Raw genomic sequence first — 14,836 nt, 5'->3', positions numbered from 1 at the left:
AAGCATTTTCGATTCCTAAATTGCCATGTCATACAATTCTCAATTTAGGAATCGCAAATGCATACTTTGATGCATGTGCCCATAAATTCCTAAGGAAGGTCACTCCTCTAACCCGTGTTTTGAGATCTATTAACACAGATTTATTGTGGCACCCATTTACACATTTTATGAATAGAATTTCTCTTGTTCTAAGAGTCCTAACTGTTTTTTAATGCTATTTTTAATTTTTTTATTAAAACATATGCCATTCAACAAAGGAATCTAAAACATACATGTATTTTCCAAGTAATTCATAGCAATTTGCTGAATTTCTATTGCAATGAATACATTCATCATTTTCTTTTAACTGGTAATATATTCATCTTAAAAAACAACCTAATAATACATCATTATAATTAAATGGAACAGCAGTACCTGCAATTGAATACATTTTATTCTCCAGACTTCTAACCAAAAGTGTTTATTGTTTTGACATTCAAAACATAAATATATAAAAGTACCAATTAACGTTTAGCGTGACCACATTTTCTTTAATAAGGAAGTGAAAACTTCTATATAAAAAGAACAATCATTTTTAATTGTGCTATGAGAATGTGAGGCTGAATATTGTTTTTTTAAATATCATTCCAAGTATCAATTGACTATTCAGCATTTAAATCAGATTGCAAAATATACTAATTCTTGGACTTTGTTCTATTATTTTTATTAGAAGATAATGCATTAGAAAGTTAAAAGATTTAAACCTTGTGGGTTGCCATATTAAGGCAATGTAAGATTTCAACCTGGCAAGTACTATCTATATTAGAAAATTTTAAAGCTTGGAAAATCACAAGAAATGTATTATACCTGCATAAGGAACGAAGGCCACATGTACGTTGCAAATCATGAAAACAAATTAGGACTTCATTATACAACATTTGTGAAACCAGAGATATTCTCTAAACTTCCAAGATTCCCAATAAATAGTTTCTCCATTAATTTTAATACTTTTATTATTCCATTGAGGGAAGTAAAAAACTGTGCCTTATGTGATATACTATTCACCAACACTGGATACTTTTTTTAATTGCAGAGTAATTGTTCAGAATTTAAGCACTTTCTATCCACATCAACACTTTAAAGCATGAAACGTTAAAGCAATAGTTATGAAATGAATGTCAGAAATAAAGCACGTGCACCCTAGTAGGCATGAATTAAGTTTTCTTTCTAAAAATATTTAGTTTCTTTTATTTGGCTGGGTCTTTGCTGTTGAATGCATGATGCTTCATTGGGAACAATATAACACATTTTCAATTGTGATCATTACCTCTTCTCTTAAAGGAGAAAAGATGATCTCCATTGCCGATCTGAAGTACTAACTAGTTCCGGTCATATGCTGGATCCCTGACCCCTTTTTATGAAATATAGTTTTCACTTTGTTATATTAACTAGTTTACAAATTGAATGTACATTTTGGGAAGCCTTTATGAAGGCTACATTGGCCAAATGGAATTAATGTATTTCTTTACAAAACACAATTTAAACTCCAATAGCTCACTTGCGAAATCTTGTGACCTGAATATCTCATACAAAAGCCTTTTTTAAATTATTTTTTTAAAGAAAAATTAAGTGAAAACTGATGCATTGTAGCGAGATAGACTGTCATTTGCCGCTGTTATTTTTAACAGATCCACAGGAAACCTCTCATGGAGCTATTAGGTTATCTATTCTTTCCGCCATAGAGGAGGGAGGGCTCCTTATTATTTTATTGGCGATTCTCCTGAAGTAGAACTACGATTAAAGGTTAGAAACTATTTCTTCGCCTACAGAGGATTTCCATTGATAATCATAAGCTCTGAAGGAGTAGTGAGTGCATCCTTAACATTTTCCTTAGAAAGAAGAACAAAAAAGGCTTCAGCTAAAGGATCTACACAGAGAGGCTTTGAACAAGTTTTGGCATTTGCACTTTAGTCAGTTTCAAGAAAGTAATGGCTTGTATGGGAAGAACTCACCTGATGGTAGAGAATTTACACATTTTCACAAAAGAGACGTTTCTTAGTATGTTATGCAGCTTAGTAGAGCACACTATCACCAGGGAGGTTATTCTGGCGCTGAGCAGGTGTGAGCCTAGCCAAACCTAGAGTTACTCGGGCTACTTGAAAAGCCAGGCATTCAGCTTCTTTCAGAATTCTAGAAGTAATGAGTAGGCTCTTATGTGTAGTGGTAGGTAGTTCCACAATTTAGAATTGATGTAGAAGGCTGTACTGCCGAATCTGTTTTTCGATATTCATGTGATGTGTAGAAGTAGGAGTCTGTACGAGAGGAAGCTGTCTGGAGGGTTTGTGAAATAAGATACGATTGTTGAGCTATGCTGGGCCAGTGTTGTGTAGTGCCTTTAAAGTGTGGGTTAGGAGTTTAAATTGTGCTAGTTTGTGTATGGGCAACCAATGGAGCACCTTTGGATGTGAGAATGGCATGAAAACCTGAGAGTGATTGTGGCCGCTGAGTTCTGAATGGTGTGCTGCCTTCTGGTGAGTCTTTTGTTGATCTCGGCATATAGGGTGTTCCAGTAGTTGAGCTTGCTTGTGATCAGGACAAGCATGATTTTTTTCTGGGTGCTGATTGGGAGACATTTTAAAATCTACGTCCGCATCTTCAGAGTATAGAAGCGTAAGGCAGTGATGGTGTTGACTTGGGAGGTCATGTCAAGTTTGCATCCAGTGACTATTCTGAGGTTCTTAGTGAGGGTGGTGGAGGTGGCTGTCGATCCTAGCTCTGTTGGCCACCAGGTGGAGTCGCACGGTGAAGTGTTGGTTCTGAAGATCATGATTTTGGTCTAGTCGGTATTCCGCTTTAGGCAGTTGGTCTTCATCCAGTTGGTGATGTCAATCAAGCAGGCATTGAACTTGATCTGGTTACTGGGCTTTTTGTCTATGAGGAAGAGAATGAGTTCTGCATCATCCACATAAGAGAGGACGTTGAGATCATGAGAGCGAATTATGCTGGCTAAAGGGAGCATATATGTGTTGAAGAGGGTCGGGCACAGGGAGGATCCTTAAGGATGAGATCTTGGGCATCCGATGTGTACGATGTCAGGCTTGCTAATTGGGACTTACTGTAAAACAGGATATGCAGCTTTACGTGATTTAAAAGATATTTTGTTTAGCCTTCCGATAACAACATGAAAGAAACTATCCGTCCAGAGACAGACTGCTTTGGTGTTTCTTAACTGGTCCAAATGTTCCTAGAATTGATAAGGATATGCTTGGTGTTTCCTAAATCTTTGATTTTGTGTAAATACATTTTGGATAAATTGTATTGAAATGGTTTGGTTAGCATGGGAGTTAGACCTTGGATTAGTCCGCATGATCATCTTATTCTAATGGAAAACGATATATTGTTCATTAGAACATAAAAATTTCACTCACCCTTTACTAAGAAAAAGTGTAAATGTTATTTATAGTTTATAAAAAGTGCTCTAGGATTCCATGCATGGTCAAGATTGTTACATATGATTTCAATAAAGATTCCCCTGAAGGTGAAGTAGGTTACAATTATTTCTCCTTCATTATCATAGTCTGTACTGGATATGGCGAGTCAGCATTCTGAAGAAGGGAAATTTTGCTTTTACTTGTCAAATAAAATATAAACTACCCTTCATATCACATGGTAGATTTGACTGAGACTCGACTTCCACTCTCAGCTGTGTGTCTTCATTAGCAGAGGCACTTGCTGAGCAGGATGAAAGTTTCCTATATTTGCTTTTGCTCATCATTAAATCTCCTTTGACTGCGTTACTGATTATTGATTTTACTTCGCAATATGAGCTACTTTGGTGCTTGATACAAACCTCTAACCAACAGGTTGTCTTCTTTTTGGGAAGAGAGTAAGAAATAGATGAGGTCTATTCTAGACTGTGCACCCTCCTCTTATTAGTTCACTTTTAAAAATACTTATATATTCAGTACAGAGCTGCACTTCTCTGTGAAGCACCATGGTTAATGCAAGGTATAAAGTATATTGATGAATTGGTAATTAAACCGAAGGAGGGTAAAACGTGTATGTGAAAACAAAAGTGCAGTAATTCATGAAGGGATTCAAGCTCTGTTGGTAGTAAGTTTGGTTATACAGCCCTGAGGAAAATATAGATGTTTGTGGCATGTGTAGCTGTAGATACACATGCTGCACATACTCCTGCCATCTAGAATTGGGTTTGGACGTGTGCAGTTTCCTTTGATGAACTCTTCAAGTCATGAGGTATAGTGACTCCACTCTTGCTGTTTATGCGCAAGACTCCACAACAAAGATCTCCACAACATTCCATTGAAACCCCAGCCACAGGATGACCCATGGGATGAATAGGACATAGACCGCCCGGCCTGCATCCAGCAAAGCCATCCCCACCAGGTGACACCACCTTGTATCACAACGTTTTGCAAAGGGCAGCCACCTACCACAATGTGGAAATGCACAAATACAAGAGGATGAAGATTTTCTTGTGAAGACGTTATCCTCCACCCAGCACTCCATGTAAATTTTCCAAATTGGAAGTTGAAAACTGCTCCTGATACTTGTAAATGCAGTATGCTTACTTCAAAGTTGCCGGTGTTTTTCACCAAAGTTGGTGTGAGTAGTGCTGTTATCTCTAGACACGTGTTTCTGGGTTTAGCTCTTCATCAGTAGAGAGCGGAGAAAAGTTATCTGGGGTTGCTGAAATGCTGCCCAAGTCTTCAGAGGTCACAGTACCAGTCCACTGGCACACAGGTGCATCCCAGATGAGCTTGTCAACTCAGGGAGCCTTCTAAACCTGGGGGGGGGGGCACATTGCCTTTCATCACAGCACAGTTCATACCATTGCATTCTGGTAAATGCAGTAAACTTACTTCAAAGTAGCTCTAATTTTTCACCAAAGTTGGTGCGGGTAGTGCTGTTATCTCTAGAAACGTCTTTCTGGGTGTGGCCTGTGACCCACTCAGACTCTTCCCCCACCACGATCACACTACAGCTGTCTGGAAAGCTACAGGGGTTTCTTCCACGGTGGTGGGTAGAAATCACCTCTGGTCCTGGGATCCTCACCATAGTAGGCCAGGGTTACTGCCTGGTGCTCACCACCGCCCCACCAAACATTCCTCCTGGCAAACACTCCTTATCCACAGAACATCAATGCCTCCTTCAGGAGGAAGTAGAGGCACTTATTCACAATGGGGCCATGAAACATGTGCCACTCCACCACTGCGGCAAAGGAGTATACTTCTTATACTTTCTCATCATCAAGAAAGACGGGTCCTTCAGGCCTATACTCTACCTCAGGCCCCTCAGCCAGTACATTCTCATAGAGTACTTCCACATTGTAGCACTTCAAGGAGTTATCCCTCTAAAGCAGCAAAGTGACTTCATGACTGCCCTCGACCTGCAGGACGCCTGCTTTCAAATCCTGAGACACCCTGCACATTGCCAGTACCTGTGGTATGTGGCCAGCATTACCAATTCAAAGTGCTGTCCTTTGGGGTCACCATAGCCCTCAGAGTGTCCGCAAAGTGTCTTGGCATGGTGCCCGCTCACCTGAGGATGAACGTTATCCATGTCTTCCTTATTTGGGCGACTGGCTGATCAAGAGCTCACACGAACACTGCTTGGCACATGCACAGGCGCCACCATTGACCTATTACCATCAATATCACAAAGTCCCAACTCCAACCCCTTCAGGTCCAGCCATTCTTACAAGTGGCACTCAATTCTGTCACCGTGAAAGTCCTTCCAACTCCGCAGGTTCAAGCTTTCCAATCATTGCTCCCACATTTTCAGTCTGATTGCCAATTAATGATCAAGACGGACATGCACCTCCTCGGCATGGAGGCATCCTGTATTACCATCGTCCCCATGCCCGCTTACACATGCACCCATTGTAGCTGTGCCTAGCTGCACTGTGGTCACAGGCTGATGGTCACTGGGAAGATCTAGTGTTAGTCTTGGGCCACACTCCTCGCTCTCTGCAGCGGTGGAACAGCAGCAGTCTGTTGGAGGCCAGCCTTTCATCGACCCAGTTCCACAAGTGACCTTCACAACAGGCGCCTTCCGTACTGGGAGGGGACAGATCTCCACATCAACTACTCAGAGCTACTAAAATACAGCTAGCACTCACGCCGTTCCTCTATCACATTCAGAACAAGGTGGTCCTCATTGGAACGAAATTGACCGCCATATTCTTCCTACAAAAGCAGGGTGGCAGTCACTCAACAGTTGGCTACGTTAGCCCAGGGCATTTGGTAGTGGGCACTCTATCATAGAGTCCATCTACCGGCATAGTACTTACTGGGAGTGGAGCACGACCTTGCTGACCTACTCGGCAGGATGTAACAACTCCACCCACAAGTTCTACTCCCATCGTTGGGGTTTACCGACGTAGACCTCTGCCTCTGCAGAAAATGCGAAATACCCAAGCTTCGCCTCCAGGTACCCACAGTCCATGGGCAATGCACTATGGATAAACTGTTAGGGGATATTTGCCTACACTTCTCCATGCCCTCCCACTTCTTCCGTTCCTGGTTCGGAGGCTTTGGCAAATATTCCTCATCCTCATCTTGGTGACTCCCAACTGGGCCAGATAGACCTGGTTCACCATTGTCCTCAACTCCCAGTGCCTCACAAAATGCCGCCCAACTGTCTGGACCTTCTCATGCAGAGCCAGGGTACACTAAGACCCCTGAACCCCAAGCAGCTAATTCTTGCTATTTGGCTCCTGTTGTCTTAAAATTTGGTTCCCTCAACCTACTTCCAGAGTGTATTAACATCCTTAGGGAGGCCTGTAGGACTACCACGAGAGCCTGCTGTGGAGCCAAATGGAAGAGATTTGTGTGCTACTGTATTCCCAGGCTCATCAACTCTCTCTAGGCTGCAGCCCAAGACATTGTCTTTTATCTGCCTCTCTTGCAAAAATCAGGCCTTGCTTAAACTTCCATTAGACTTCATTTATCCGCTGTTGCTGCTTACCTTCAGAATAAGGAGCCCATTTCCCTCTTCAGAATTCTGTTCATTAAAGCCTACATGGAAGGACTTAATAGAGTAATTCTCCCCAGGCTGCCCCCTGCCCCCGTGTGGATTCTCAACATAGTTGCCACCACACTTAGGCCCCTCCTTTTGAACCACTTCACTCATGCCCTTTGCAGTTATTTTCCTGGAAGGTGGCTTTCGTAGTATCAGTCACCTCCCTCAGGTGTGTGAGTGAGCTTCAGGCTCTTTCTCACCCTGGAGGAAACTTTCTTCCAAATTCACATCGATAGACTAGTCCTAAGGAAATACCTAAAGTGTTTATCCAAGATGGTCTCTTTTCACCTCAACAAAACTATCGAACTCCGTGTTCTTTCCACATCCAGAGCCATAGCAGAGAGTGCTCTTTACACTAAAAGGGCAGGGCAAAATTGTTCCATACGACAGAGTAGCTCTGTGTCTTTTTCCAAACGACACAAAGCACGTGCTCTTTCTAAACCAGAGGAAGCACGCTGGTTGGTCAAATGTTTACAGACCTGTTACACCATAGCCAAAAGACCTTTGCCTGCCCCTCGCAGACCCCACTCTATCTGCAAAAAAGGGGTCTCTGTGGCATTCTTAGGTAATATTCCTATAGCTGACATCTGCAAATGAGGTACCTGGTCTGCTCTGCACACTTTTATTAAGCAATACTGTATGGATGTCTGAGCAAGCCAGCAAGCTAACGTTGGCCAGGCTGTATTCCGTACACTTTTCCAGTCCTCTGCAACATACTCAGGCTAGCCACTATTTAGTGGAGAACTGCTTTACCGTCTATGCACAGGATGTGTATCTACAGCTGCGCATGCCAGGAACGGTAAATGTTACTTACCCTCTAAGCATCTGTTTTTGGCTCCTAATGTTGTAAATTCACATGCGCCCACCCTCCTACCCATAAGCCTTTGGTTGTTGCAGATGCCTGCCTTTTTTCATTCTTCGCATGGTAATCTTTTTCTGTATCTCGACACACCATTTCCATCCTCACCTGTCGTTCGAAAAGAAAAAGCTAATAATGGAGCCGATGCCCATGTGAATTACCATCAATAGGTGGGATCAGTATACCTCTGGACTTGGAGACTTCTTCGAAGAAAAACAAGTTGCACACGTCTGCGCCCAACACTAGATGGCAGGAGTATGCACAGCATGTGAATCTATAGCAGCGCATGCCACAGACAGATGTTTACAGTGTAAGTAACATTTTCCTTTCCTATGGTATGAACTTGGCTTTTGATATACATTATCTATGCACTGCATTTACAGCAATTGATCGAAAAGGGGTGCAATTATTAACATCAGGATCTTCAAGATAGTATAATTCACTAGCATATCCATCTATTTTTATTACTTTTTAGAAGATTGACATTGACAAGTTCTTTTAAGAGTTTCTTAGAACTTTGCACTTAAGTCTTTTTATGTGCCTTTTCATAATGATGAAGATTTAGTATGCTCTTTCTATGTTGCCCATGAGTCTCTTAAGTTTACACTCTTGTCTATCTGTTCTTGTTGCATGTCTTTCTTAAGAAATTATCTCTGTAGAATGGATTTATAGCTGTATTCTTTAAAATTAATCTGTATGAGACTTTATCTTCTTCAGGCGATCAAGAAGAAAAGTTCAAACAAGCAGGAGTTAAGCAAATACCTTCGCTACATTGTTTCTCGTATGAAGGAAAGGGTGAGTATTCACAGCAGGGGCTCTTGTCCAAAACATGTGTTAAAATGTACCATTAGTTTCCTTTGTTTTAATCTAGATTATTGGATTAATTTAACTAGCGTGGATTATGATGAAGAACATGTTGCATAGGAAAATGTTACCATTCCTGAAGCCTAGATTCCATTTCTTGGAGATTGCAATAGTCTACATATGTATGGGCTGCAAGTAATGCTGCTCAAAGAATGATCTATGTTGAATATGACAATTGCAAAATGTGGGTGGCTGTGTTTTGGCCTACTGGAGATTTTCTTTCTGACCATTCTCAATGTTTTATTCTTTAGTCCTCTATTGCTGAACCCTTAAAATTAAACGGGGAAAAAAAGAATCATTTTTAAGCAATGTAGTGGGAGATGTCAATGCAAAACAAGCATTGGCATAGCCAATAGGTCTCGCTTTTGGGACCTTATAAGTATATTTACTTTTGCAATAATCACAGCACGTAATGCGCGGGTGCCGCGATTATAGAAAAAGTAAAGAAATAGATGTTTTTTTCTATTTCTTTACTTTTGCTATAATCGCGGCACCCGCGCTTTACGTGCCGCGATTATAGCAAAAGTAAACATACTAATAAGGTACCAAAAGCGAGACCTACTGGCTATGCCAATGTTTGTTTACTTTTCGCGCAGGGGAGGGGCCTGTGAGATTCCCTTGCGGGAGCGTGCTACCATATGGCGCCGCGCGCTCCCGCAAGGAAATCGCCAGACATGCACGCGTTGCCATTGCAAGCAACGCAACGCGTGCACGTAACCATATGGCGCTGCGCGCTCCCCTCAAGGAAATCGCTTGGAAGGCCATAATGTCCGAACAATGTAACTTGAAGATTGTGCAAAGGCGGTCTATGCTCTACCCTTCCAACAGGCTTCTCTGCCCATTCCCTCTCTTGTTTCCTCCCTTCAGTAGACTATCTACGTATTCTTCAGCAGGAGTTAGAGATATTACTCCTGAAACAGGCTGTGGTATTGGTGCCACAGCAGGAATTGGGGCCAGGAGTGCTACGCCTGAAACTACCTGGTTCCCCCAAAAATAGCGGTCTCATTTCCAATCTTGGATCTCAGGGTCTTCTACTGGTTTCTGGACATAGAAAAGTTCAAGGTGCTGTTCCTGGCTCAGGTGTTGCTAGTGCTGGAAGGAGCAGATTGAATGTGGTCTGTCAACCTGCAGGACGTGATTAATACATTTGTTGCATAGATGGCGTCACTCATTTGTTTACAGCATGTAGAAACCCAAACTGACGTTTATCACTAGAGGGTGAAAACTATGAAAGGTATTAATGTATTGGAACAGGTGAAGGCTTTTCCTTAACTAATTGTTGTGTTTGACATCTAAAATGGCAAAACTGCTAAAAACTAACCAATCTTATATCAGTCCATGCAAATGGAGCAGTTAGTAGAATCATACCAGGCTTCTTATCAATGACTAAATAACTATTAAGTTCTCTTGCAGGGGATTTCCATGTATAGTCATAAGCACTTGAATAGTCCTGCCCACGTGTCGGGACCCTGGAGCACTTCTTAGATATATCTTCTTAAGTGTATACCTTTCACCTTTCTTCAGGAAGGCCTGCAAATACACTTAAGAGATAGAAAAAACAATAAGGCAGACTAACTTAATAGGCTACAATGGCCACAAGTTCATCTTGAAGTGAAAAAGATAGCCAGCATACCATGTTTTTTGCAATTTTGTATGGTGTTTAACACACACAAAACTCCCCTTCACAAAACTCTTTTTTTCATGATAGAGCTGAAAGGATAAGACAGAGTAGACCCCATAGGCTGCCATTATATGTCTTAAACTAGACGCTGTGCCTTTAAGAAAGCCCCAGTGACAACTAGTATCTCATGATTCACAGCCAGTGGCAGTTACTTCAGTTCTTTTTTCTAGCTCCTACTATCAGGACCCTGGAGCATTGAGCTCTAGCATATTTGTTTTTTTTCTTCAAAAATCTCTTCAGAATGTTTACTTCTAAGTGTTTCACTTGACGTCTTTGTCCTTTCTCTACCTTTTTCTGTCTTTTCCTGACAGGAATTACCACAGTTTCATTCAAAAATGCCATCTCTTATTGATAAGTGTCCAGACCGTGGAAAGAAGAAGGCCAAAACTGACTCTCATAGAGTGTGCATTATTTGCCTACCTGCTACTCACGTTCCTGATTCCTGTTCCATTTGTAAAACCTTTTCCAGGTGTATCTTGCATGACAGGGAGAAGATTCGACTTTAGGGAGCAGAATAACGAAGAAAACAGCAGGTCCAGTCATAAGGTGGGACTTCAGGCCGAGGAGAGGGTCAGTCCTCTACCAGCGCCCTACCTTCAGCTTCTGGGGGGCTCCCCAGCAGAAGAAGGGCTGAAAAACGGCGTCCGTCCCAGTCGACGTTAAGGCTATGTCGAGAGAAGTCACAGCTGTGACTCGTTCGCCGTCGACCCAGGGTTCTGAGTCAAAACGACATCGATATTCAACGTGGAGGAGGAGATATTCAACGACGGTGGCTACGCCAAAGGCGAGAACTCCTCATTCGGCGTCGAGAAGCCCACCACAGACGGTGACAAGATCACCGTTGAGAACATCGCATCACTCGACGTCGACACATCACCTTCCATAGACGTCGCTACGCCACCATTGATCGACAGCGAGCTGTCATTCTACGTCGAGAAAACACGGTCGTTCACGGACTCTGTCGACTTCGAGAAGTCTGCAGTCGACGTCGAGAGGAAGTTCTCTTTCGAGACGATGCTGAAGGTCGCAGTCAACAAGTAGGTTGGCGTTGAGGGGGAAAGATGGGTCTCCTGTGCAATCTGCGGCTCCTTCTTTACTTCACAACTCTCTGAAAAAGAGGAGACTAATCTACTTTGTGGATTCAGATGTATTCCTGAACATACTCTCCATCTAAGACCATATCACCTACTCAGTCTCCTCCTCATCTTCAAGATGATCAACGTAGGCTACCTACATCACCTCCTCCTTAGCCTACTACACCTCGTCCTCTGCCTTCTCTCACACCACGAAGGCCAAGGTCTAAGTCTCACATGAGGGATCGTTCTCGCAGCCATAGACGTTCCTCTATTCATTCCCACCGCCGACATCACGGTGGAAGATCTCGTTTTAGACACACCAGGGGCACTTACACTACAAGTACAGGAAGATATTCTCCTACTTCAGCTGACTCTCCTCCTCAAAGAATTTCACCAATTGATGATATTTCTACCTTTCAAGAAGTTTTGGTGCGAGGGGCTTCCAAATTGAACATTCCAATGTCCACTCTGACACCATCAACTTCTGTGATATTTGAAACTCTGCAACAGAGACAAGCATCTCGTCCCTTGCTTCCTCTGGTGCCGGGCCTCTTGGAACCGGCAATGGAGGGTTTTTTAACACCCTCTTCCATTAAGCCAGCTCCACGCAGGCTGCCAAAAGAAGTATCGTCCTCCAGAACAGGATCCCACATTCCTACGGGTGGATCCAACCCAAGACTCTGTCATTGTGGTAGCAGCTAAAAAGCAACATACTACGGCGCTAACAAAAGAATGCCGTAAGATAGACTCAGTGGGAAGGAAAGTGTGCAACACAGCAGTGACTTCCATGAAAGCTGCTAGTGCCACAGCTCTGTTAGGTAGATATGACCGAGCACTGTGGGAGTCGCTCCAACAATTTGCGGAACATCTACCTAGAGATAAAAGGGAGGATTCTACCAAGATCTTAATGGAAGGACTTATGGTATCTAAACAAGTAATTAGCGCTGCTGCAGACACATCTCTTTTGGCACTCTGATGGCATTCATGGCTTCGCTTGACTTCTATGAAACCAGAAGCACAACAACGCATCCTGAACCTTCCGTTTTCAGGCGCTACACTTTTCAGCTCCCGTTACAGACGAGGAGATGGTCTGTATGAAAACAGCAATGGAAACATTAAAAGCTGTTGGTCTCGAGAGACCCAAAGATCAGCGAAAAGCTTTCTGTCCTTTCTCATGCCGATACTCAACACAGAGGGTTCAAACCCCTCGGTGGTATGAGGGTCGACAGTCAGGCACACAACAATCGTATCAACGATTCTACCAACCTTATCAAAAACGACAAAACCAAGAGGAAGGTCAGGACAACAACCTTCACAAGGAGGCAGGATGCCTACTGGTTCCAAACCCTCAATCCTGTCTTCCCCCATCTTCCGTTACCCACTCCGGTAGGGGGAAGCATTCAACATTTCTTGGCAGAGTGGCAAAGAATCACACAAGACAGTTGGGTTCTGAATACTGTGCGCAGTGGATATTCTCTATGATTTATCACCCATCCACCTATCACAATATCAAGCAGAAGTGAACATTCTCTTATGAAACCAGGCTTCTGATGGATACATCTGCCAGTGGATTCCTCACCATGTGAATATCCCCTGCGCCAGCATTCAACGGAACTTTTCTTTCCCAGCACTCCACGTCGACGTGGGCGACGTCACAATGCATCGGCTCCATCACCGGAGCCATAAGAAGCCCACGTCGGCGTGATGACGTCAGTTCCCTTTTTTCCACGCCGTCGACGCGCAACGGTTTTTTCCAGTGCTCTATAGCTACTTTGTAGTTTAGCTGTGTTACTGTGTAAAATTCAGTATGTCTTCGACGAGGAAGTTGGGCTTTAAGCCCTGTAGGGAATGTGGAGGCCTGATGTCCATGACGGATCCGCATCAGGACTGCTTATGGTGCCTTTCTTCAGACCACGATATGGAAGAAAACGGGTGCTGTAGGAGCATGAATCCTAAAGCGCTGAAGGAGAGGAAGACTAAGCTCTTCATGAAGAAGATCGGTGAGGAGAAGAGAGGGAGAAAAAAAGAGAAGTCGAGGCGGGAGTCATCGACTTCGAGGTCGTCGAAGTCGAAGAAACGCCACAAGAAGAGGAAGCATTCTTCTCGGCGTCGGTCCTCGAAGTCCAGGAAGTCGAGGTCGGCTTCGCCCCGTCGACGTCGGAGCAAGGACTTGTCTCCTTCTCCTTCTCCTTCTAAGTCTCCGAAGTCTCCCTCGCCGAAGCGGGCTCCAGCTCGTTCCCCGACGCCGTCACCGGCTCCGTCTAAGGCTTCGACTCCGGGTCAAGTGGAGTGATGTTCCTTTGGATGAGCAAGAACAGGAAGAGGCTGCTCCGGTGCCGGATGACTCTGCAGCTCCGGTGGATGATACTGCGGAGCCGACGCCGGTGACTCCACAAAGGGATACAGGGTCGGTCCCTTATCCCCAATTCCCAGCTCCAGGTACAGATTCCTCAAGCTTTCTGAATGCCATGTATGGTATTTTTAATAGGGCGGCCTTCCCATCCGGAGCACCAACTGGTCCCGTGGGTCCGATGACGTATACTCTAGGGGTGCCGCAGCATTACGCTCAGGCCCCCTTTCTGCCCTTTATGCCGATGGCGCCTTCTTGGCAGTTTCCGGCGCCGGCTGGGGATCCGACTCGACCTCGGATGGACCATCAGTCTTCGGAGCCTTCCTCGACGCCGAGGCCAACTCCATCGGCGCCGCGTCCGGCGCCGCCGACTCCACCTATGGCGCCTCCGACTCCGGTACCTCTGGCTCCACCGACGCCGCGTAAGACGTCGATGACGCCGGCTCCCCGGATCCGGTCGAGACGGGAGGCCCAAAGGGTATTGGAGGAAGGGAGATATCGAGCAGAGGTGGAAGAAGGGGAAGTTGACTCTTCTTCGGATGAGTTTGAAGGGATAAAAGAAGCAAGTGGTTTGGATACCACCCCAGAGTAGGAGCATACTTCTGCAAGATCTTCTCCTCCACAGGAATTGGCACCCTACCATGTGGTGATTAAGAAAGCCGCAGAATTGTTAGATCTGCAGCTACTCTCTGTGGAGTACAAGTCTAACCTGCTTACGGAGGTGTTGCACTCTCCGACGTCCGCTTCGGAGCCTTTGTTGCCTTTCAATGAGGCCATCTTGGAACCGGTGTTGGAGGTGTGGAGGAAACCTCTTTCATCTCCGGCGGTTTGCAGACAGGTGGCAAGAAGGTACAGAGTTGCACCAGGGGATCCTGATTTTTTGTCTACGCATCCATCTCCGGAGAGCCTAGTTGTGCAGGCTTCATGTTCAAAACATGCTTCGGGTGCTTTCCCTCAGTCTCCGGCTGATAGGGAATCAAAGA

General features: G+C 44.3%; 1 protein-coding gene across 5 annotated transcripts in view; it reads left to right on the top strand.

Moving 5' to 3' along the window:
• The window catches only part of ZMYND11 (zinc finger MYND-type containing 11), a 785,443-nt gene that overhangs the window by 327,985 nt on the left and 442,622 nt on the right, over positions 1-14,836 (top strand). For all 5 annotated transcript variants that reach the window (XM_085631939.1, XM_085631940.1, XM_085631942.1 and 2 more), the window contains one exon: positions 8,600-8,677. In XM_085631939.1, coding sequence (XP_085488065.1) covers positions 8,600-8,677 — 78 coding nt within the window. The remainder of the gene's footprint in view (positions 1-8,599; positions 8,678-14,836) is intronic.

Source organism: Triturus cristatus, chromosome 10, assembly GCF_964204655.1.
Source record: "Triturus cristatus chromosome 10, aTriCri1.1, whole genome shotgun sequence".
Classification (NCBI taxonomy): domain Eukaryota; kingdom Metazoa; phylum Chordata; class Amphibia; order Caudata; family Salamandridae; genus Triturus; species Triturus cristatus.
The sequence above is the reverse complement of the archived record's forward strand: the minus strand, read 5'-3'. Positions and strand labels throughout refer to the sequence as shown.